The sequence below is a fragment of the Mercenaria mercenaria genome, chromosome 1 (genome assembly GCF_021730395.1).
Source record: "Mercenaria mercenaria strain notata chromosome 1, MADL_Memer_1, whole genome shotgun sequence".
Lineage (NCBI taxonomy): Eukaryota > Metazoa > Mollusca > Bivalvia > Venerida > Veneridae > Mercenaria > Mercenaria mercenaria.
In genome coordinates, this window is record NC_069361.1 from 3,116,878 (window position 1) to 3,143,675 (window position 26,798).

Here is a 26,798-nt window from a genome sequence, read left to right on the forward strand (position 1 = left end):
CTCTCATGAAGTGGCTATAAGAAACATGTAGCTGTGTCTCTGACTTCGTCGTCTGTATTGTCAGCGTTGCAACATTACTGTCCATAAAGAAAATGGCAACTTGTAACAGGTTTGGGTCGATGTCAATATGAGAAATCGGTGCGCATGGTCTGTTCGACAATGGGTCGGTTTGGCCAATTATAACGGATGATCCGAAGGGTATGTAGTCAAATCCATGTGGGGTTGTGGGAAGAAGTCGTATGTTGGCATCTTGATAGAGAACAAAAACTTGAGAAAAGTCATTTTCCGTCCATGGAACTCTTCGGTAAATTCTGATATAGTCAATGTCATTGAATGTTTGCTTTTCGTCTTTGATGGTTACACTCATAGTTTCATTGATCCTCCACCACATATCTATATCAACTCCTTCTATAATTGTCACACCGTCAGTATAGAGTGTTATGCTCTTGTCCGGTTTTAGCGTCCTCTTATACATATGAAGGTCTCCAATGGTTATATTTGGAGTATTAGAATCTGCGTAGACCTCTATCCTTATTTTGTTATCTTTCCCCTGTCTAAAGGAGAAGTCGGGTGTTCTAAACATGACATTTCTTTCCGCGTTTTTGATAACTTTGTCCTGCTTGTCAGACCAGACATTGTATCTATCATGGTATTGAAACTGGAACGCCAGAATACCGTCATATTGAATATTTTGTAGATGAATAACTGCTCCAATTTCTGAATCTGTTGATCCTACACTAGGCCCATCAAGTTCAAAATCGACTTCAATAACCCAGACATGTCTCGTTCCGAAAAATCCCGGTGTAACTTGGGTAATGTGGAAGCTAGATGTTTCTGTTTGTCTAATATGACTGTGACTTAAAACAATGTCCTTGTACCTCCAAAAGGCATCAGTCATTTTACAGCTAGTCCAGTCAGGACCACGACTGTTTTCAGATGAATGATATTTAGGTAAACTTGCAGTAACTAAAAAATTCAACGCCGAAGTGTTGTCGTGAAAGACTGGTATATTTATATTGTCCTCTTCGGCACATTTTGTTTGGACACTTCGTTGAACAGCCCTCGCGCTACCAGCAGGAGACATAGTTGGTTTGTAGTACGGGATTGCAATGTCTTCGAAACAAAATGATTTGCATTTTAACGAATCTTGCGCTTGGGAATAATTTACGCTGACTTTAATGAAATCGATTTCAACACCGTATCTATCCGAATTCAAAACTGTTATTGTCAAAACATGGCTGCCTTCTGCTGCTGTGGCAAACCCACCCTGATGCGTTTGAAATCTGTCCCAACCCTTACCGGCCTCTGTGACTACAGCTGTCTCGAACTCGTCTATTACGAACTTGTCCAAGCCAATGCGTATCCGATCAGAAGGACCATCGTTGGAATACCCTATTTCATTTATTGTAAACTTCGTGTCCGATTTAAAGCACAGCTCAGTTTGTAAAAACTCTCCGGTGAATAAATGTACAGATTTTTGTCCAGATGCATGGCGTCTTGGATTTACTTCGGACGCGTTACCAAGCATGTCCTCTGCTTGTATTAAAATTTCCGTCACGTCTGCAGACGCCGATGACATTATAGCAAGTCCAAGCAAGACTGTCACAAAATTCTTTTTCATCCTCATTTTCCAGTTCATATAGTATTAATATTGTCGATATAAAATACCTTGATTTGTGAGGTTTAAAAACTTGGGAGATATACGTATGCTTTTTAGCATACTCAACAATATGACATTCCTGGTGAGTGCATTCGTTTGTCGTTGTGTGTCGTATCACAAAAATGTCATCTTACATACAAGAATGTTTCAGTGATAAAATGGCGTTTAAACATTAAAGTTCATCATATCTAATCCATTCAGCCTAATTTTAAATGTATGCACTTCCTTCGTACAGTAGTATAAGTCTTATATACATAGAAACACGGAGTATTCTATGAACGAGTACGTCTATTAAAATAAACTCATTAACCACTTGTACATCTTTTATCATATGTTTGTTAACGTATTGTATACGTTTTCACACGTGTCGCATTTGCCCAGAAGCTCCTCATTCCATTATGAAGATCAATGATAAAATGACAGTCACCGTTCTGCTGGCTGTAACACTAAATTGCTAATTTAAATATACTATAGCGATGACATGCGCCAAATAACTGTTCTTCTGTAGCAGTCGCCAGATAAGTAGTCATTGCTAGCTGAACCCCCTTACGTTGAATTATTGGCCGATGTTATTAAACTGTGGTACTTATAATTTGGCGATGTTTAGAATTGGCGCATTTGTTGCTGACCGCCAATATAGCCGAAATTAAACCACCGCCAATAATTCTACGTATACAGTAAAAATCTTAATTTTGACAAGGGAGAATGTTAACTTTTGCTCAAAAATATACCTAAAACCTAAACGTCTCTAGGACAGGAAAAGATCATTTTTTCTTTTGACCTTCAAGTGTGACCTTGACCTTTGCACTAAGGATCTGCGCATTGCATATGACAAAGTGTCTCATTATGATGAACATTTGTGTCAAGTAATATTAAAATCCTTTAATTGAGTTATGGACCAAAATGAAATAAAATCCTATTGACATTTGACCTCTGACAGTGACCTTGACCTTTGAGCTAGGAATAAGGGGTTGCGTTAGACAAGTTGTCTCGTTATGGAAAACACGTGTGCTAAGAAATATTAGAATCCCTTCATAGATGACAACGTTATTGATCAAACAGGGAAAAAACATTTGACCACCAAGTGTGACCTTGATCTTTGAGTAAAGGGTCTGGGTGTTGCGAATGACACATCGTCTTATCATGGGGTACATTGTGCCAAATAATATTAAAATCCTTTAAGTATTGTTTGGTTACAGTCCAAACAGGAAAAGCCTTTTTGGCCTTGGAATTACAAGTGTGACCTTGACCTTTTAGCTAAGTGTAATAGACAAAATAATAGATCATACAGGAAAAAAAATCCTATTGACCTTTGATCTCCAAGTGTGACTTTGACCTTTAAACAAGGGTTCTTGGTGTTGAGCATGACACGTCGTCTCATCATGGGAAACATTTATGCCAGGTAATATTAAAATCCCTTGATGAGCGACAGAGTTATGAACCAGACACGAAACAGACCCTGTTCATGCCATGTTAGCATTTGACTGCCAAGAGTGACATTGACCTTTGAGCTAGGGCTCTGAAAGTTGTACACGGCACATCGTCTTATTATGGGGTACATTTGTCCTAAGTAATATTAAAATCCCTTCATGGATGGTAGAATTATGAACCGGACAGGAAATAATGCCTGTTGACCTTTGACCTCCAACTGTGACCTGATCTTTGAGCTAGGGATTCGGGTTTTGCACATGACACGTCATGGAAAACATTTGTGCCAAGTAATATTAAAATCCTTTGATGAATGACAGATTTATGGACCGGAAACGAAATTGCGGGCGGACGGACGGACGTTCCTACATAGGGTATTTATGTGGCGGCTACCCTTTTGTTCTCCCTATTGTTCCTTTAGCCACGTAAAAGAAAAATAGTCACATAAAAGCTTACGGAATGAATGACATCAAAGAAAAAAGTACAGTTACCTAAAGTTCCTATAGCAACCTATGTATGTAAATGTGGGCTCGGAATGACGGAATAACTGAAGGACGGACGGATAAGTGCAATCCTATAGTCCCCGAAACTGGTTTTCAATCAGTAGGGGGCTGAAAAATCAGTATAAAAGATGAAACAGTCTTGTAGCCAACCATAAATATTTCAGTTACAACCAATTCTTAGAAGCGTGTATGCCATATAAGACTGAAGTGAATCTGTGCCCTTTAACCATACCTTTCTTTATAATGTGACGACTTACGTCGTCAAAAATTATTTTCACCATATTACATCCATCAATCATTTGAAAAACGACGAATGGTAAATAAAATTTCCTTCGAACACGTGTAAATGCTTTTCAACGTAATATTTCATATGTCATATTTTTGTTGTTTTGTCGTATGTTACTACCTTTCTAATCAAACATGAAAACCACCTCGATTATTGGCTCGATAGTATATACATGCACTCCGAATTAGCAACACTTCGTAAAACCTATAGCGATTATTATGATACCACATTAAATACATTCGTATTAATCGTATATGTATGTTGTCACGATGTTAAGACGACTTTACGTTGAAATATACCTCTACGTCTTCTTAAACTATTTCACGTACTTGTAATATGCATCACTTTTAACTAAGGGTAATATAGTTCAAATTAGATAGAAAGATTTGGTATTTTACTTAGCACATTCGGATAAATATTAGATAAGTGAACACACACTTTCTACGCCTCTGAATGTATATAATTTGGGGAAAAAACATTCTTGAAAAATTTAAAAGGATTGATTTCTTTGTTACACACCTGGTCTTGAATAACCACAACAAGAGAGTTGACTTCACTTTGTGCCTTTAGTTCAGCTAAGGATCAATCATTGTCCTTTGAAATGTTGTTTTAACATAACAAAAACTGTACTAATTGTTCAGTAATACTTCAAAAGCTGTCATGTAAAACAACATAAGCAGTTTTTGCCATTTTACTTCTATTTCGTTTGTAATCTGTGTACGCCTTACAGTCAAATTGGTGTTGTTCCCATACAAATTGGCTGTCTGGATATAGACGTGAAAAGAAGGGGGAGGACCCCGAACCCCCACTGCTACTCGTACTTCAACTATTCAGACGAGAAGTATGTACATTTCAGTCTGATTTGCTCAGATGTTTTTCAGAAATCTTCATAGCCACATTAGTCTTGATCATTTGACAATCACTATTAATTTTGGGGTAAGTAGATAAATGCCATGATCAAAGTAGTCTAAACATTAAAGGTTCAAAGTAGTAACTTCAGAACCAGATGACGTAGAACATGTAATCTATGTAAGCACTTTGGTTTGTAGATGATCCCGGTTGAATTTGGTCAAGGTATTGGGCCTGAAATTTTAAATAAATTCCAGTCAATAAGTTGAGAACCATATTAACCTTTAAACTTCATAGGGTAACCTTTGACTATTGGCCCCTACACCTAAAAGGGGTCATTCCTTGGCGAATGCTAATTTGCCCAAGACGTTTGAAGCTTCTATGTCAAATGGTTCTTAGTTTAGTGAGAATAAACTAGCTATTATTTTCTCAAACATCTAAATATTTTGTACCAATAGTATTATTTTCGTATCTTTTGAAACTCGATTTCTAGATATATACGTTTTGAAAATATATCTGTCGGGTTGAAATTACATATCATATTAACATCGAATTCGAACAGCAGTGAAGGAAATTCATCTACATAATAAAATCTGGTGCATCTAATGTTTGCTCATTTGTGTCTCCTGACATTATACATGTACATTATTTTTATTTGCTACACAATCCCGAGATCTCAGATTCAAAAATAAAAACGTTTTCGCATTCTGAATGAATAATATCAATAACCTCCATAAGGCCGTTTTCAATAAAATACTCTATCCTTCCTGACTTTCTAAAATGTGATTGTTTCCGTGGTTTAAATTTAACCTGGTCATATTGCACTGATCAATTTTTGTTTCACCAATACATGATATATCAAAAGTGTTCATCACTTTTTCAAAGTCAGAGTAGTTTGTTCTAGAACAAACAATTTTTAAATCAGTCACTAAAGTACAGTTTTTCTGTCATTGTCCTGACTGAAGCCTGCGGGTTGTCCTAAATGGAACCGTTTCGTGTGCGAAAGAAGCTACCTTCTTGGTGACGACCTGCGGACAGACGGCCTGCAGAGAAGTCTCCGAGCTTCCCAATCCCTACGCTCAACGTGTGGTACGGGAAGGGATGGGCACATCAACTCTACGACGAGGGACCAGCGACGACACCACCAGCCAACGACTTGCGGCTTCACACGCCCTTATTAGGGCGACCTTGCAATACCTCCGGTATTTTGTCAAGCAACCACGTCTCGGGTCTCTGTCGTTTATAGTCTCATTGGCCGTGAAAGTGACCCACTTTTGACTTTGAAATTATTTGGATTTTTTGGCGAATACTCTACGGAAATTGCGTAGAGGTAAATTCTCTTCACCACTTATGCTTCAAACATTCTCTTTAACGGCAGCCTGGTGGCATACCAGGGGTCCGTACTCTTACATAGCGTAAGGCTATACTGAGCCTGAAAGGGCGGATGGAACCATATTAAACATAAACACTGACTGACAAATGTGGCGGACAAAAGTATGAATTACTGGTGACTTTTTGATTCCATTGTAGTAAACGAGGAGTGAAAATCCAACAGAGACGATGACAAACTTTGAAGGATCAAGTTTCAGATCTTTCTCATAATGTAATTAACAATTTGAAAATCGTCATCCCCTGCATCAGTAATAATAAAATTGTTCTCCATGCTACGCGCCTCTGTATTCTAAATATCGTAGGCGTTGTTGTGTGATATTTAAGTAAAACCATCAATAATATTTTCAATTTTTCATCTGTGTACAAACAATGATTAATGATCTCACGTAAAATGTTGGTGTTTTTATCAATTAGAGGCTTACAGCCAATTTCTGTAGGTGCTCTTACACAAACATTAGGTGCATTTCGTTTAAATACTTCATAATGGTGAAAACTTTTAAAGATGCGCTCTCACAGTTGAATAAACAGTACAAAAATCATTTTATAACGTACTGCGGCTGTGGGCACCGTGAATCCAAACAATACTTGCTGTGTATATTACTGAAGACTATTCAGACCCTTGTTTTTCGTCGTTTCTTTTTACTCTAAAATGCTCGAAATTCGCTTTCCGTTGACCCTGAGAAACAAACATTTTCCTGGGGAATCCCCCGTACCCCCACCAGCAGCAGGGGGACACCCCCTCCGTCACCTACCCGCATTTGGTTCCCCTGTGAAACAAAATCTGGATACGCCCCCGAGTGCAAATTCCAGAGAATCTAAATTATTTGGGTACAGCTTGATTTTCAGTCTTTTAATCAATGTAGTAAGTCAACTGATACCTTTGTGGAAGAGGGCGTACAAATACTATTTTACGTTTTGTGTAATGCATTGTTTTTACAAAATTTGAAATTGAGTATCTTTTCAGAATGAAGTTGTCCTTTGTAAGGAACACTTCATAAACATTTAAATGGTTTTAATTAATATATATACCAGATACTTTCATCTAGAATAACAAATAAATATACAATATCATAATAACTGTCAGATTTGTTTGTAAATAAAATCTGCAAACAAATCCTTTGGAAGCAAAAAGCGGTACCAAAAAGCACAGTAGCACACTCGGTTTGAATGAGTCTGTTCATAATGACATCGCGTCGCCTAACACCGGCTTAGTCGGAATTCTATTAATTAAAGTAAAATTGAATATTCTCCATGATCCTAAAGGAACAGAAAATATCTCCCATAAAAACTAAATAGAAGAGGTAAATTTCCACTATTCATGGATAAACAGGGAAATTGTTACCTTCATAAACAGGCGTTATAGTTGTGGTTCTCCATTCAGAGAATGTGGTTTCACTAGATATAGCTCTACAATTATTACATTTATACGTGTAGACACGTATGTAATAAAAAGGTAGTTATCTTTGCATCGGGAAATATGCACTCGTTCTTACGCGGAAGAATATTGCACTCCTAAAGTCGCTCAAAATTTCCGCTGCAGAACTCGTGCATATTTCCCGATAAAAAGCTAATAACCTATATAAAATTACATAATTTCTAAAACATTAAGATATCATTCTTTCACCAACATAAAAGTATTGAAACCTAAACTATAACAAAAAAAATATATTTGACAATTTATTTTATTTTGTTGGGTTTAACGTCGCACCGACATAAGTATAGGTCATATGGCTACTTTCCAGCTTTGTTGGTGGAGGAAGACCAAAGGTGCCCCTTCGTGCATTATTTCATCACGAGCGGGTACCTGGGTAGAACCACCGACCTTCCGTATGCCAGCTGAATGGCTATATTTGACAAATAAACTGACAATGGGTATATAATTTTTTCATCGTGCAAGTTAAGTCTTTACTAAAGACACATATTATATATATACACTTGAAACAAATATTATCTGGACAAACATTGTGATTCAAACAATTGATTATAATCTTAATATATTTTCATTCACTATACATTTTGTTTTGAAAGAAAAATATAAACAACATTGGTGTAATAGTATCAAGGACGGCCCCCAATAAAATCCAAGAACTGCATTATCATCGGAAGGCGAATTAATTACAGTTGAACATCGGTGGGTCTGTTTGGCACGTTATATTTAGATGTTGAAAAGATGAGTATCCTGAAATTTATTTTGATTTTCTGATACTCGTGGAAAGCAAACTACATAGTTTTGAAGCAAGCTATATTAAAAATTGAATACTATTTTATGCGTTTATACGGGTATAAACCATATTTGGGACTACTTGCAAAGCATCCAAGAATCGCGAGCGCGATTCATGACTTTGCAAGAAGTCCCAGTGTGCTTTATAGGCCTACCCGTATAAAGTGTATGACGTGCAATATTTCGAAGAAATATCTGAACATATTTTATAACATAGATCTATATGGAAATTATGTTATCAATTAATTAAGGAAATAAATGTATAAGAAGAGCATGTCCCGTCCTACTTAACATTCAGCTTGAAGACACATTACACAATGTCTAAAACAATATGCAAAGTAATTATTCAACTGTGACCCATTCTGTAGAAAAGCATATAACATATGCAAGCATTGTGTATTGAACGTAATAAGCACATGAAACTATACATACTGGAGAGATGCCATATTTCGTAAAATTTTATTTTTGTAATTTTTTCATGAACATCGATTTATTAAAGTAACATCTTTGATTTTCAAGTACTATATATTATCTTCTTTACCAGGTATGTTTAATAGAACGACCAATTGCAATTTTGCCCGTTAAACTGTTTAGGCGCGCATATAAAAGAAATTGTGTTTATACAGACACAAGTTCTTATTTATAATAACACCATCTCTTCTTATTTAACGTTTTATATTTTCTTCCAAATGAAGCAATTAGGTGTTGTCAATCGTGCATTTCACGTGTTCAATACTACTGCTAATGGTTCAAGTGTTAGAGAGCATTACATTTTAGCAAGCTGGCGGCAAATGAGAACTGCATTTGCGACCAGTGCAGACCAAGATCAACCTGCACGTCCGTTCAGTCTGATCATGGTCTGCACTGTTCACTATTTAATCAGAAAAATTTCAGTGAACACCACTTAGAATAATAAATGGTATTGCCAAAATTGAATGATGGACAAGTTTATTTTGAAATTGAGCAGGCTAAAGGTTAAATTTTACTAACACTTGATTCACAAGATGATGCTTCTAAGCAAATCCAATAATGACATTTCTATTCTTGGTATCACGATATCATCCTGATGCTGATGTCTGGACTTTGTGTGTTGTGTTTCGATATACATTGTCTGTAAAATGCAAAGAAGTTTCCTCGAAGTTCGTTCCATTGTTCATTAATTTTCATCGGTATTCCGTCATCAGCGCTAATGTGATCAACATCGTTATTGTCGTCTGCAACATACATCGAACGCAATGTGAAAAATGGGTATATATTTACATCTTTCACAAAGTGATTAACTGTAACATGTAACTGTGTATCTAACATCGTTGTCTGTATCTTCAGAGTTACAACATTACTGTCCATAAAGAAAATAGTAACTTGTAACAAATTTGGGTCGATGTCAACGTGAGAAATTGGTGCGAAAGGTCTGTCCGACAGTGGGTTGGTTTGGCCAATTATAACGGATGATCCGAACGGTATATAGTCAAATCCATGTGGAGTTGTAGGAAGAAGACGCACGTTAGCGTCTTGATAGAGAACAAAAATTTGAGAAAAGTCAACGTCCGTCCATGGAACTCTTCGGTAAATTCTGATATAGTCAACGTCATTGAATGTTTGCTTTCCACCTTTGATTGTAACACTCATAGTTTCATTGATCCGCCACCACATATCTTTATCAACTCCTTCTATAATTGTCACACCATCCGTGTAAAGGAGTGTGCTCTTATCCGGTTTTAGCGTCCTCTTATACATACGAACGTCTCCAATTAGTATGTTATTAAAAGAATTCGAATCTGCGTAGACCTCTATCCTTATTTTGTTTCCTTTCCCCTCTCTAAAGGCAAAATCGGGTGTTCTAAACATGACATTTCTTTCCGCGTTTTTGATAATTTTTTCTTGTTTGTTAGACCAGACATTGTATCTATTATAGTATTGAAACTGGAATGCCAGAATGCCATCATATTTGATATTTTGTAGATGAATAATTGCTCCAATTTCAGAATCTGTCAATCCTGTACTAGGCCCTTCAAGTTCAAAATCGACTTCAATGATCCCAATATGTCTTGTTCCAAAAAATCCTGGTGTAACTTGGGTAATGTGCAGTCTAGATGTTCCTGTTTGACTAATATGTCCGTGATTAAGATTAATGTCTTTATACTTCCAAAAGGCATCATACATTTGGCAGTCAGTCCAGTCAGGACCTCGACTGTTATTAAATGAACGATATTTAGGTAAACTTGCTGTTATAACAAAATTTAACCCTTTGCCGTTGTCATGAAAAACCGGTATATTTATATTGTCCTCTTCGGCACATTTTGTTTGGACACTTCGTTGAACAGCCCTCGCACTACCCAATGGAGACACTACAGGTTTGTAGTACGGGAATGTAATGTCTTTAAAACAAACTGATTTACATCTTAAAGAGTCCAGCGTCTGAGAATAGTTAACACTAAATTTAATGAAATCGATTTCCACACCGTACTTATCAGATTCAAAGACTGTCACACTCAAAAAATGACGGCCTTCTACAACCGTGGAAGCACCACTCTGGTAAGTTTGAAGAATGTCCCAACCCCTTCCACCGTCTGTGACCATAACTGTCTCGAATTCGTCCACTACGAGCTTGTCTAAAGTGATGCGTATCCGATCCGAAGGACCATCGTTTGAATACCTTACTTCATTCATTGTGAATTTCGTGTCAGATTTAAAGCACAGTTCAGTCTCTAAACTATCTCCAGTGAATAAGTGAACAGATTTTTGCCCAGATGCATGTCGTCTGGGATTAACTCTGGACACGTTCCCTAACATGTCCTCTGCTTGTATAAAAATTTCCGTCACCTCGGCAGACGCCGATGACACTATAGTAAATCCAAGCAGGACTGTCACAATATTCATTTTCACTGAAGTGTTTCTATTTTGTCTTAATGAGTCAGTCGATATAAAATACCTTGATTGATAAGGTTTACGTGTTCATTTACGTTTGTCTCCGCACACAGAGTGCGTTTGTTTGTCGTTATGTGTTGTAACGTTAAATGATGTAACGTTGTTTTTTTTTAGTCACAAAATAGCCTTTAAATGTAATTTGAAAAGTTTACATTTCGTAAATGGCAGTATAAATCTTGAATACATATGGAAATATTAATCAACTCCCTGCAAAAACCAGAATTTTGACAAATGTCATCGTATGTCGATCCTTTATCTTTTTTAAACAAACTGTGGTTAAACGTTATTTTCGCTAGAATGCATCGAGACAGTCGGTAAGTAAAACTCGCTTTAATTAGATAAAGTATAAAAGCTCTTTCAAGTTAATTGTTTATTGTTTTATATCGTATGTTGTACCTCACTACTTAATCAGGCACGTATGTGTTATCACAACAACAGAAGCGCTGGTGCAGGGGCTGCGCTTACCAGGATGAACAACTAGCAGCTCGTTAAAATTATAATGAAGTTTAAAAGACAAATTTGACATTGATGCCTTTTATTGACGTGTTCAAGTCTAAACTGACCAATGATAGTCTTAGCACTGGTATAGAGATTCATTTTACACATTTCTCGGAATATTTATGCTGGAAAGTTTAGGACGGGAGATTCGATGCGATGCGCTGACTGCGGGTGGCGGGAGACTCATCAACTGAGCAACTCTGCTAGGTCTATTTTTTTTATTGTATTTTACATCAGTTTTGCCCTTTTCTTCTCTTCTTATCACTAGAACAGTCTTTCCATTTTGTATATACGTGAATGTGCCGTAATCTCGAGAGAACCATTTACTGATGTTGTAGTTAACTCCGTAGTCCAGCCATTCACAAATGTTTGGTAATGTATTATTATATATGTTGGTTGTCTATGCATATATCAGTAAAATAATTTAACCTTAATTACAGATCAAACCATTTAGCGGTGAAGGTATGCCATGAAGTCAGCACCTGTTGCAGATAGCGATTGTGCTTAAATATATGACAGCCTCTGAGAATCCCTTCGGCTTGTCTTCACTGCTGGTTCGACCCTTACACGGTTGATTCTTTCGTGTGATGTGGGGAGAATACGGACAAATGTTCCATTCGTGTATACGCGACGTCATCTCGTCATATGACTTTCTGAGGCGCAATTCAAAGCTATTTGCCCAAAGTTGGATAAAAAAATCAACATGTTCATTTCAACCTAGTTTACAAAGAATATATATATGAGAGATGATAAAGTGAGGGGCATTATGAACTGTATTGTAAATTTTCGTCATTATTTTAAAAGCGTTGCCACCGTTTTCTAGGTTCTGCACAAGTATTTTTTATAGCTTCAAAGGATAATTTTTATACCACTAGTCACTTTCACAGTACTCATCTTACGGATTTTGTAGGAAAATAAAACGCCCGGTGTGAGCGGACGAATCACTTTGTATGTACTGTGAGCTGTGAGCACCGAGATTAAAGACATATCCCCAAAGGTATGGATTTCGACACTTGTCAGCATGAAGACAGCGTGAAATACCAGTTAACAGGCAGAAAATCTGCCTTTATCTTGATCAGTATATAGGAATTGTTCAAAACAACAGTTTGTTTGTCTCTAATTTAAGGGCATAAAACTAAAGTTTCTTAGTTCCAGTGATCATAAAATAGTTTGTTTAAACAGTGTTTTCAAAAGCTTAGAACTAACAAAACTTTAAATGATAAATGTAAGACTGACTGTAAGAAAACAGGACCATTCCCTTTATAAGCTTTAACTAGAATGTGTCTGTTGGACACAGGGTGTGCCCCCACTGGTACATTTGTCACAAATAAGGGGAAATCATTCAAATGTTTGCAGTCTTAATGGGGTATAGCCTCAAAAAAAAATTTATGAAATGGATTCATTATTCTATACCATAATATTTTATGAGCTATGAGCATCACAAACAAACAAGAGCTGTCAGAGGACAGCAACGCTCGACTATTCAACAGCCTTGTCGACTGAATGAATACGAAAGTCGAAAAAGGGGCATAATTTAGTAAAAAAGTAAAATATGGTTATGGAAGCTGCATAGTGCTTATCAGCTCATGACAGTGGACAAGTGTGTGAAGTTTCAATCCATTCCTATTAGTGGGTACTGAGATACCAGCTTACATATAAGAATTTAACCCAAAACTCCTAAGTTGAAAAAGGGGCATAATTTTGTAAAAAAGCAAAATAAAGTTATGGGACCTGCTTTGCGCATGTCAGATTATGACAGTGAACAAGTGTGTGAAGTTTCAATCCATTCCAATTAGTGAGTACTGAGATACCAGCTTACATACAAAAACTTAACCAAAAATTTCTATGTTGAAAAAGGGGCATAATTTTGTAAAAAAGCAAAATAAAGTTATGGGACCTGCTTTGTGCATGTCAGATTATGACAGTGAACAAGTGTGTGAAGTTTCAATCCATTCCAATCAGTGAGTACTAAGATACCAGCTTACATACAAAACCTTAACCAAAAAATTCTAAGTCGAAAAAGGGACATAATTTTGTAAACTAGAAATGTGTCCATGGGACACAGATGCCCCCACTACATGACAAAGGACACAAATTTTTTCCTAGGTCAGGGGCAATAACTCCTACAATACTGAATGAATCTGGACGTGAAACCCCAAGGTGCACAACTGCACATGCTGACCAACATTCCTGTAAACTTTGGTGACTCTAGGTCAAATACTTTTGGAGCTACGCGCTACACAACATTAAAATGACAAATTTTTAACTAAGTCAGGGGCCATAACTCCTACATGACTGAATGAATCCAGACACGAAACCCCAGGTTAATCACAGTGAATAAGTGTGTGAAGTTTCAATCCATTCCCACAAGTGGTTGCTGAGATACCAGCTTACATACAAAAACTTAACCAAATCGGGACGCGGACGCATGGGCGAGCCCAATAGCTCTGCTATTCTATGAATAATCGAGCTAAAAATCCACTATTTTGGCCATTTCAAGGGCCATAACTCTGTAATAAACACTAAAATTCTCAAGAAGAATGCAAAGTGTGCAAGGTCACATTATGATAAAGATTCAAGCAAGGTTTCATGAATTTACATAAAAGTACTTTTTGAGTGAGGCACATAATTAGGTGAAAATGTACATTTTTTTACTATTTCAGGGGCCATAACTCTAAAAATAGGGGGCGGACCCAGATGAAAAATAGAAGGTGCGCAAGTTCATATCATGATAAAGACTCATGCAAGGTTTCATCAATTTATATCAAATACTTTTTGAGCTAGGCGTGTCACAAGGAGAAAATGTGCATTTTGACTATATCAGGGGCCATAACTCTAGAAATAGGGGGCTGACCCAGATGAAAAATAGGAGGTGCGCAAGTTCATATCATGATTAAGACTCAAGCAAGGTTTCATGAATCTATATAAAAGACTTTTTTGAGCTAGGCGTGTCACAAGGTGAAAATGTGCATTTTGACTATTTCAGGGGCCATAACTCTAAAAAAAGGGGGCGGAGCCAGACGAAAAATAGGTGCACAAGTTCATATCATGATAAAGACTCATGCAAGGTTTCATCAATTTATATCAAATACTTTTTGAGCTAGGTGTGTCACAAGGTGAAAACGTGTATTTTTGACTATTTCAGGGGCCATAACTCTAGAAATAGGGGGCAAACCCAGATAAAAAATAAGAGGTGCGCAAGTTCATATCATGATTAAGACTCATGCAAGATTTCATGAATCTATATCAAATACTGTTTGAGCTAAGCGTGTCACAAGGTGAAAATGTGCATTTCTGACTATTTCAGGGGCCATAACTCTAAAATTAGGGGGCGGAGCCAGACGAAAAATAGAAGGTGGGCAAGTTCATATCATGATAAAGACTCATGCAAGGTTTCATTAATTTACATTAAACACTTTTTGAGCTAGGCGTATCATGAACTTCGGACGGACGCATGGACGGAAGGATGGATGGACGGACAGATGCACGGACAAGAGCTAATCTATATGCCCCCACCACTCATGGGGTGATAAATAGGCTGCTTATTATTCATTATTGACAAAATTATTTTTTATCAGTTTCTGAACTGTCATTGTTGTCATGGAGAAGATCAGACAGTTAACCTCTACTTTCTGCAACCTTAATCACAGTGTATAGACTCTCTGTACGCCCGACCGGAAGTCGCCAAAAACTAGGCGTTCAGAAATCAAAACACAAATTTTTGCTGTCGCGGATGGCTTGGATTTTCGTTGTTTATTTCGTTAATATCGCATAAAGTAAGTGTATGTTTTATCTACATATTGTTTAAGAGCTACTGTTTACGTAGATACCAAACACGCCTATTAAAACTCTCAATATACTTCATTTCAAGTCAAATCACGTGTGGGTATTTGTTCGATTTTGTAATAAAACTATCAATTCTTTGAAATACATGTATATTGAGCTTTTGCAAAGAATTGAAACCTTTGCTACTTCGTAGATAAATATCTTACGCATCAATAAATACTAGCATGGCTCTATGGTAACGAATGCGTTTTCAGGAAAATGTGTTTTTCTGAGACATGTATGCCGATTACACTGTCCCACTAGTCGATACATTACTGGCCCACTAATCGCTATTTCTAAAATCCGGACTGAACGCTTAGTCGAAAAACTGAACGCATATTCAAAACTTCTTTTCATTCATATATTTCCATAATTTGACTTTGTTTTATGACAACTGACAGTTAAAAAGTAATAGTTATAATTTCTTTCGTTTTCGTAACAGTCACTGACCAGTTTATATGTTATTACTGCAGTTTCGAATCCACTTTTCGTAAAGGTTAGTGTTTATTAGTAAGTAATTATCAAATTGATTATTCTAGCACGGCTCAGTCGCAGTAAATGCGTACTAATAAACTCTAACCTGCATTGTGTTTGAAATTATTTTTTTGTAATAATGACTAGATTCTTTACACTAACGCATCATTCATATAATCGTTAAGTGGCCCAACTCAGTGCTTGATCCATTTCCGGCATCTCAGAGACTTGTTCGGACTTTATGACGTGGACTTTATCATAATTCACAGAAGAAACAGCTGCCGTCGGCGCGGCTATTTGTAATTTCTGTTTATTTTAATATCCGGCTCCAAATAACCGCTGATACCAGTCAAAATCAAGCAGATCGAAGCCAGTATCCAATTCTTTTTCGTTTGCATTAAAAATTATTTCAGTAATCGCTACAGAACAAGCGGAAAATGACCTGGCTCCTATATAGAGCGGATATAATTTGACCAACATGTTATGGGACTTGCTGCTATCAACTAGTTTTATAACCCCAAAGGCACTTGTGAAATTTCAATTCAATAACTGTATTAGTTTTGGAGATAGTAACTTGCATGTAAAATTTTAACCAGAATTTTCTAAGTCCTAAAGGGGGCATAATTTGCCCAAAATACACGCCAGAGTTATGGGACTTGACCCAGTGAGGTTGGTAATTGATCTAGAAAAAGAAAAAAATAAGTTTCAAAGCTATATGCCTTGAAATGATAGCTGTATGTACTTGCATGCAAAAACTTAACCAAGGTGTGACGCCGACGCCGACGCCAGGGTGAGTAGAATAGCTGACTATTCTTCGAATAGTCGAGCTGAAAAGGCTTTGTTTGCACAATCTTTATGTGAAGTTACAGTAAGGTATAAGCAAAAGTTAAAAAAAGATGTGACAAAAAAAAGGCTGCCAAAAAAACTTAACTTTAACCAAAGCCGGGGCTAGTAGAAAAGCACCGCTATTCCCCGAATAATCGAGCTAAAATACAAAGAAAAAAGCAGAAACAGTGTCCTGTCAAGCTGAGCGGAATAAATACATATTTTTCTCGTATGTTAACGGAAACTCGTATACAGATTCTATTTCCTGTCCAAGACAAGGGCATCGTTGGTGAAACAGACTAGTAAATACTGTTTCACTGTCACAAGTAAAATACAATACAAAACTTATATTTATAAATTCAGTAAGTACAGTGTATAGAGCATACAAGCCCAAACACTTCGTCATTTCGTTATTGAATAGGGTACAGTGTTTTGGCGAATAGTGGGACAGTTTTTCTGTAAAGATTTGCGACTAGGCGTTCAGTGTATAATTCATATGCATGTTGAATTTAACAATATTTAAACTATTCAGGATTGTAAATTCATATTTGTAGGTATAAACTCGTTTGCATGAATTTATAATTTAACATTCAGAAGCGGTTCTGACACGTATTTCACTCGCAGTTCCTAAATAATGGGCATTTTAGCCTGAATACATCGTCTTTTGCTTCGACCTTCTAGGTTTTGAATGAAAATACGTTTTATTTTCATGTGTTAATGTCTGTTAAACGGCAGTTTGTTGTAGAGACATTTATCATACATTGAAAAATATATACAACAAGAATATTTATTTCAAATAGCCACAGAAAAACATAAAAATACTCACTACCGACAGCTTCCAAAAATTTGAAAAACGAAAGTGAACGCCTAGTTATTGGCGACTTCCGTTTGGGCGTACAGAGAGTCTATACACTGTGTTAATAGGTATGCAACACAAATTGTGTGCATTTCAGTAAAAATGACAGCTTAAAAAGTGAATAATTTTAATAAAGTTATAGCACCATTACACACATACACATACACCAATTTATTCTAACTGAAATGCTGTGCAGTAAAATAATCTATTGAATATCCATGTCACTTGTAAATACATTACAATTCAATTGAAGATTTTTGTTTTTATGCTAGTTTAACATAACACACAACTATAGATCAAAAGGCGACTTTCAGGTTTTTGATGATAATGGGAGACCTCCAGGTGTCTGTCTTGGTATTATTTCAGGTATTGTTGTGCACTTGTGTAAAACTACAAACCTTCAGCAAGCAAGCTAGATGGCTTTCTCACATAAGAAAATTCTTCAACTCACATAAGGTGGAGCAGGGCATCTGATTAGAAGTCCAGAACCTGAACTACTATGCCATGAAGGCCCAGTGGTATCAAAAAACCAAGTGCATTACAAGGTATGTGAAAACCAGGAACTATAAACCTGGTTTGTCTGCAGAAACAACCATAATTGCTGAGAAAGACAACTATGATGATAAGACTTATTATTTTTGATTAAAAAATAATAATATTTATTTTTGCGGCAGAAACGTTTTGTTGATTGTCACCATAAAAGCCGAGGGGATCAGATTATTGTTTTGTTTCTATTTCGCTGACTTCCGGTATAGGCTAATATATACCGGTCTTCGGTTTTCTCCATCCTTTTCCGTTCTGATCAGCTGATCGAGAGTTATCATACTAAAAATTTATAAATCTTGAAACATCGTTCTTGTTAACGACTAAAAATGCCAGGCAGAGGTAGAGGCGTAAAGCGAAAGGCGAGGAGCGACAACCAAGCTGCAGATGATGGTTCGAGGTTGCTTCAACCCGACCCAGGTACGTAATTTATGTACAGATACACCAAATTCTAGTTTGATTGATTTTGAAGAAATAATGAGAGTTTCAGGTTATATTCCTTCTAATCTGTCTGATAAAGGGTGTGGTGGCAAATCTAAAACGACCCGACAAGTGTCATGCACTGAATCGAACCCAGCCTCAGAGTCTAACGAGGTCGTACAACCGTCGGACGAAATTGATAAAAATATGCAGGATGACCCGCAACACAGTCTAAATCTTTCTAATCCTTTTGATTTTGGCAATGCAGTAAATATTTCTAATGCCCCTGAAATGGTACCTTTAGCTGATGATGATATTGCGGCGCACGTGCCAGCAACAATAAAACGGCAAATAGCTAGGAATGAGTATGTAAATATCGCACTGTTACTAAAGGGCGCCGTAGAATTGTCGGAATACAATAATACCGGACTGCTGAGCGTGTCGCTCGATGGCAAAATTGAGGCACGCACAAATCAATGTAAAGAAAAAGTTCCAAATATTGAAAAATGGACAGATGCATTCATAATTTTTGCCTCTATTTACCTTTCTTCTCATGCGGACAAAGTATACGAGATGTTTCATTACATGTGGTTTATAAGAGAATGTGCTGCGCGACAAAGTGGCACGGGTTGGAGGGAGTATGATGAACAATTTAGGCTTAGGCAAGCGTTACGCCCATCATCATGGTCACGTATTAATAACGATCTGTGGCGGTCCAAACGCGGCGTGTCGCCCCATTTTCTGGAACATACACGCTACGCTCTTGTAATCAATTTAATCAAGGCGTTTGCCAATGGAGAATGTGTAAATATCCACATAATTGCTCGGAATGTGGTGCTCATCATCCAGCAACACAATGTCCCAACAAAAATAATCGTACATTTGATATGCCTACATTTCAAACAAACAATGCGCAGTCATTTCGGAGAAGGTTCTTTCAAAATTCACAAAGATCTAGAGGCCGTGGATTCTTCAGGGGTACACCTTCCAAAAATCAGTAGCGCCACAATCGATTTAGGTTCCATCCCGAACAATTGTGATGTGCTGACTTTAGCAAAAACACCAATAAATAAAGATGCTCTATACAGAAATTTAGCAAATTACAATCATAAGGATGCTTCAGTTTTAGCAAACGGTTTTAGTTCGGTTTTGACATGCATTACTCAGGTCCACGGTTGACACGTGAATGTAAAAATTTGAGATCAGTTTTAACAAATCCAAAGATAGTTCAAGAAAAACTTAGCAAAGAAATTTTGGCCGGAAGAATGACCGGTCCGTTCAGAGTTAAACCTTTTAAAAATCTCATTGTTTCACCAGTTGGTTTAGTACCAAAGAAAAATCCCAGCGAGTACAGATTAATTCATCATTTATCCTTTCCCGACGGCGAGTTGGTAAATTCCTATATTGACAGAGAATTTTTCTCAGTTACATATACGAATTTTGATGAAGCTGTGGAAATGATTCAAAATTTGGGTAGACACTGTAAACTTTTTAAAATGGACCTGAAAAGTGCATTTCGTTTTTAATTGTGATAATGAAGCGGTAGGGTGCATTTTGAATACTTTAACATCTTAATCGGGGAAAGTCATGTGTTTGGTTCGGGCGTTAACTTTGAAGTTGTTAAACTTAAACATTTTGCTCAGAGCAAGTCATGTTCCCGGCGTGAATAATACTATTGGTGACGCTTTGTCCCGTTTTCAGAAAACAAGGTTCAGAGAACTAGCCCCCGACGCCGACAGGTATCCAGTTCAAGTACCAACGTACCTTTGGAACATCTTCGAGTCACAGCAAATAATCTAATAAAAAATAGCTTAGCTGAAAACACATTAAAAACTTACAGTACAGCTTTAAATGCCTTCAGCAAGTTCAGGAGTACTTATAAATTATCAGAAAATTGGCCTACAAATCCACAACAAATTTTATTGTTTGTCGCCTATTGCTATGATAAAGGATTATCGTCAAGGTCAATCAAAACGTATGTAGCGGGTCTTGCTTATTTTCACAAGATCAATGGCTGGTTAGATTTTATGGACAACTTCATTATCATCAAACTTTTAGAGGGATGCTCCCGATTAAGAAAGTCTAAAGATAATAGGGCACCAATAACAAAAGCTATTCTCCCTAAAGTCATTCAAGAACTGCCAAAGGTGTGCAAATCTCATTATGAAATAATATTATTTACGGCGGTTTCGGTATTAGCTTATTTCGGTCTTTTTCGAATTAGTGAATTGGTAGCTTGTTCGCCTATTGGTTTCAATTATAATGCTAAGGCTGATGACGTAACAGTGTCAAGAGATAATCATTCCATAACTCTTAAACTTGATAAATACAAAACTAAGCAATCTGGTATACCCACACTTATCAGGATTCCAGAAGAACGTGATTCAAACTTATGCCCTGTTAAAACTTTGAATAAGTTTCTATCTATAAGGCCCAAAGTAGGCGGTGTCTTGTTTTGTCACGCTGACGGTAAAACTGTAACAAGATATCAATTTACAGCTCTCTTGAAAAAATGTATTGTAAGAGCAGGCTTGAACATAGATATTTATAAATCCCACAGTTTTCGTATAGGCCGGGCAACAGATCTAGCAATCGAGGGAGTGCCTGTATCTGTCATTAAGCAATTAGGGCGCTGGTCTTCAGATTCATACAAAAAATATATAAGGTAGTTCAAATAGTAAACGTAAAGGTGAAAATAGTTTTTATTACCTTTATACAGATATCTGGATACTGGGTGACTCCATTCCACACTGGGCAGGAATTAGGGCAAAGGAGACCGGCAAGACAAATTTACGAGCCCCGGGTGAAAAGGTCATTGGTTGGTGGGGCATCAGGAGAATGTCATGGAGTGATTTCAGGCTGTCTATACAAACCAACGTTTTACTGTGTAAGCAGCCAGAATTAGTTTTCATTCATTTAGGCGGCAATGACCTTCGAACACTATCTGTAGCACAAATGTTTAACATTATTAAAAAAGAAATTAATTACATAAGCGAGGCATTGCCAAACAGCACTTTGATTTGGATTGACATTTTGCAGAGACTCACTTGGGGAGGTTCGGATGCAGAAAATATCCGAATTGAAGCAAAGCGCAGACGAATAAATCGTTGGGGCTATAAGCGTGTGTCACGTCATCCGCGATCTGACTTGTTAGTAATTGACATTGATCATAAAACGCAGGGTTTTTATAGACGGGATGGGGTGCACTTGTCTGATGTGGGGCTAGAATTCTATTTAGACGCCTTAAAAGACTCAATTACGAAGAATCTCTCTCGTTAGGTACTTGTTAAGTTATGGTCTATTTTCACATTGTTTTTAACGTCAAACATTTTAACTGTCGGCGATCTGCTTCCCTGAATTTTTGGGGAAATAAATTTTAGTAAATTTATTGTGGCGGAAAAATTCAGCCGGTCGTATGAGCGGGCAAGCATATGTATTGTGATTTACGGATAGCTCATAATTTTTATATACACAAAGTTTAAGTGAGTTGCGGCTCGTGACTTCACTTAAGGTGCTCCTTTCAGGACACAGATCTTGGGTAGCCCAATGCCGTTATTCACTTGCTTATATATCATTACAAGTATTTTCAATCGTGTTACGAAGTTGACGTACTCGTTATCGTGTCGGTATGTCGGTTTACTGTATACGGCATCAGTATAAATAGGTTATGGTAAATGTAAGTTATCAATTGCTCGCCACGGTCGATTCTAGTCATCGGTGTATACGTTGACTGTATAAATTGTTAATGTTGGTTCTAGTCGATCAGCGATTGACTGTGTATGTGGTTATCTTGACTGTATAATGAGTTTAAGTTCCATGATCATGAGGAACCGTGTCCCCGGTTCTTGTCAATCAGCGATTGACTGTTTAATAAATCCATGATCATGAGGAATCGTCCACTTGCACCCTGTGGACGGTTCTGATCGATCTGCGATCGATCTGTCTGTTGTCTGTGAAACTAATATTATATAATGTACAGGTGATATCGTGGTGAAGTTTTGTTATTACCCGTTGACTATAATTTTATGCGTCCGCGGTATGGTTAAATGTGTCTGTAACGTAATTTGGTTTTATGACACGGTTCGTATGGTTGTGAACTAGGTTTTGCCCGTAAATAGAAACAATCTAGCGTAATTCCTAGTGTCACGATGATTTAAATGTTTCCATTAAAACCTTGAATCTTGAAGAGAAGAAATAATACATATGCTTGCTTGCTCGACGTCGTTTTTTACAATTTTGATATAGCCTGGGGTTTTACAATTTACGAAACATTATCCAGCATATCATTTCACACGGCCATATACGCCACTTACTAATACTAAGGATTGTCTTACTGTCTGATTGTTGGTTCCAATGTTGACATTAGGTAAATTAAACTATGTAGTATCGTTAAAGGTGTTTATTGTCTTTTTAATTCTACAGTCTTAAAATAAAGAAGAACATGCCAGTTTTCTTAGCCAATTTATTGGAAGTTACTTCATAACGCACTAGATACAACTTAAAACATGCCTGAGACTGACCTTGAAATATTTGGCAATAACCAGATAACCTTTCAATTAAACATTTTTACCTTTAGATATTTACTTCAAATGTAGAAAATCCATATTAAACTTTGCTTGGTATCTGAAATGATTTTGGATGTAGAGCTACACTGAATAAATAAATGTCATGCAATAACAATTGTTTGTTAAAAAAAACTTCCAGCTTGTTTAGTGATAGTACACATTTAAACTTTGTTTAGCTGTACATGTATTGCATACTTTTTAAAGCTAATACATGGTACTGTTGATACACAAAAAATTCCTCATTTTATCTTTATATACACTACAGAAATTATTCATATTTTCAAATATGAAATTTGAGTCTAGTATACCTTTAAAAGGTATATGCCAACAGGTAAATGGAAAAAGCAATTGACTAGCCTTGTTTTAATAGACCGTTTCAGCTTTTACAATATTAGAACAACATGTTTGAGAAACACATCCTAATTAACCGGTAATATTACAATTTGTTGAAAATATCTTTTTTTTTGTGTAAACGTCTTGTTTTCAAAATTGTTCGAACTGCTTAGATGACAGAACTAAAAGAAATATATTTTCACTACAAATTACAGTAAACATTCTTGGTTTGTTCTTTCCACTTTGCACCAGTTTAAACAATGAACTCTGGGCAACTCTTGTTTTTTAGGAATGTTTCTGTTTTCTGAACACACTGTTTTACATCAATCATTCACAGTTTCTGTTTTCTGAACCCACACTTTCTGTTTTCTGAACACACTGTTTTACATCAGATATCCACTATTTCTGTTTTCTGAACACACTGTTTTACAAGAGTAATCCAGATTCTGTTTTTCGAATACACTGTTTTACATGAGTAATCCACTGTTTTTGTTTTATGAACACATTGTTTTACATAAGTAATCCACTATTTTTGTTTTCTAAACACTGTTTTAATGCTGGATTAGGGGTGACAGTGTAAATCCACAGTTTCTGTTTTCTCAACACACTATTTTAAATAAGTAATCCACTATTTTGTTTTCTGAACACACTGTTTCTGTTTCACTTTAAGCACTATAAACTCTGTCAGACAGTCACTCATGTAAAAATGTTTTCTGTATAAGTTAAATCTATTGCACACAACATGTCAGTAACCCACTGTTTCCCGTGTTGTACTGAGCAAACTCTAGGCTTCCTCTAAGACCAGTTCTGTATTAGGAAAACAAAGACTTGTCACTGACTGTTGAAAATCCGTCTTTGTTACATCTGCAGCAAATCCAGTTAATTCCATACATGTAGCCAGCAAAACATTCCTGGTATTATTTTACACTTGGATCCATTTTGACTATTTGCTCTGGAAAATGGTCTCTGAGAATAATTCCTTTATCTTGGTTTATATCTAACTCATCAATAAAACCAAACCAGTATATAACCATGCCTGGTCCAAACCTGAAATACAGTTCATGTCAATGAGGAATTCAATGAATATGAAAGCGTAGCAGCCATAAAAACGTGACAAACTGTACACATCTATATTCCTTCATAGTATTATTTATCATTCATCAAGACATTTTCCCAAGTCAGACAGAAGGTTAGTAAGTAAGTAAGTAAGTAAGTAAAGACTTTATTTAATGAGGCTACACATTTGGTTTCCCAATCTTCCATGTGGGCCTCAACATATATACATATAAACAACAGTGCATTACACAAAGTTACAATACAAAACAAATAAGAATGGTACATAAATAAAAATTTTGTACAAACTGGATAAGAAATGTGGCATTGTTAACATAATTTAAAGATTGTCATACTCAAATAATTAATATCAAGTTTAACTCAAAGCAAAATATATTTTTGTTGGAAATGAACACGTAGATTATAATTGCATTATTCACATATGAGAAGAGAATTTCCACTTAACGTATGAAGCTTGGAATTCCTTAAGTGTTTCAGACTTTCGTATATTAAGTGGAATATCATTCCATAATTTGGGACCTGAGTACACCAATGATTTATGAAAGAGTTCTTTCTTCGGTTTTGGAATGATTATTTCAGAGTTATTTACAGATCTCAAGTTATGATGATGCCTTTGATTAATATTTTGAAATTTATCTTTCATATACTCAGGAAAGGAGTCAGCATTGATGGATTTGAACATCAGTATTGCCTTTTTGTATTGAAGTCTCTCGTCAAATTTCATACATTTTAATTCGCTAAATAAAGCATCAGATGGAGTATCATAGCTTTTATCCAGAATTATTCTTGCTGCCCTTTTTTGAAATTTGATTAGATTTGTGGTCAACTCATTGTTGCAGCTGCCCCAAATTGTACAACAATAGTCCAAATGTGGTAAAATATAGGCATTATAGAATAACTTCCTTGTGTGAATTTCAAGATACTGTTTGATTCTCAGCAATAAATATAATTGAGAGTTACATGTTTTAGGTACTTTTTCAACTTGAGTCTTCCAGTTTAGATTATCATCCACGTAAACACCTAACAATTTTTCAGTTTTAGAAAATTCAATGGCTTGATTTTCTAAATATAGATCTGAATTGCTAGTTGAGTCTGTGCTTCTAGAGGACATATACATTGCTTTAGTTTTTTGTGCATTTAAAATCATCGCGTTTTGTTTGCACCATCTGTTTACATTATCAAGGTCAGCTTGAAGGTTTTGGCATAATTCAGGAACAGAGTATCCTGAAGCTGTTATTGTAGTATCATCTGCAAACATATCTGTGGTAGAATTGTCTACATGAAATGGCAGGTCATTTATGTAAATGATGAACAGTAAAGGCCCTAAAACTGATCCCTGCGGTACCCCGGACAGAACCTCTTCAGGTTCTGAAAGGGTACCTGAAACACTGACTCTCTGTGTTCTATTGGAGAGGTATGATGTAATCCAGTTGATTGACTTTTGAGACAGATGATAAAAGTGGAGTTTTTCAAGAAGAACTCTGTGATTTACTAGGTCGAATGCCTTTGAGAGGTCAAGAAATATTGTTCCAACAAGTTTACCATCATTTACTGCATTGATCCAGTTGTCAGTTATATTAATCAAAGCTGTTTCACATGAGTGTTTAGTTCTAAAGCCAGACTGAGTGTTAAAGATCAAAATGTCACGGGTCGTAATTTTTATAGACTGTTTCATCTTTAATAGTAACTTGCGCCGTGCATTAAGTCTTTTCCAGAGCGGGAAAATGATAATTAACCCTCGCGCATGCGCCAAATTTCCGATAGTGTCCGTCAGGTTTTATTATGTTGTATCGTCTGCTATTTAATTGAATCGGGGCTTCTCGGTAATGTACGTAATATCACGGATATTAACGGAAGTTTCCGAGGCAATTCATCCATGTGTTTGTCCGTGCAGTTTTGTGAACACTTGTCATGTTTGTCCAATCGTCTTGTTTGTCTTACATGATTGAATGAGAGATAGAATGAGAGAAAGATATACATTGGTCTGTTCTTTTTATCCTCTTTGCACTTTTCACCGCCAAAATCCTTCGGCCCTGAGTGCAGTCTTTCTTCTCTTACGAGTAAGATGGGAAAACATTAAAGTAGAATTCAAATTATTTTGAATTTATCTGATAATCC

The 26,798-nt window shown here is 36.5% G+C and overlaps 2 protein-coding genes across 12 annotated transcripts in view; both read right to left on the bottom strand.

The window, feature by feature from the left end:
• Positions 1 to 8,786: 8,786 nt before the first annotated feature.
• Positions 8,787 to 11,526, bottom strand: LOC123524752 (uncharacterized). Its single transcript, XM_053538113.1, has one exon. The coding sequence runs from the start codon at positions 11,217 to 11,219 to the stop codon at positions 9,390 to 9,392; it is 1,830 nt and encodes a 609-aa protein (XP_053394088.1). The 5' UTR covers positions 11,220 to 11,526; the 3' UTR covers positions 8,787 to 9,389.
• An 11,626-nt stretch (positions 11,527 to 23,152) lies between these two features.
• The window catches only part of LOC123545161 (CDAN1-interacting nuclease 1-like), a 50,819-nt gene continuing 47,173 nt past the window's right edge, over positions 23,153 to 26,798 (bottom strand). For all 11 annotated transcript variants that reach the window (XM_045331473.2, XM_045331475.2, XM_045331474.2 and 8 more), the window contains exon 11: positions 23,153 to 24,653. In XM_045331473.2, coding sequence (XP_045187408.1) covers positions 24,524 to 24,653 — 130 coding nt within the window. In that variant the 3' untranslated portion in view covers positions 23,153 to 24,523. The remainder of the gene's footprint in view (positions 24,654 to 26,798) is intronic.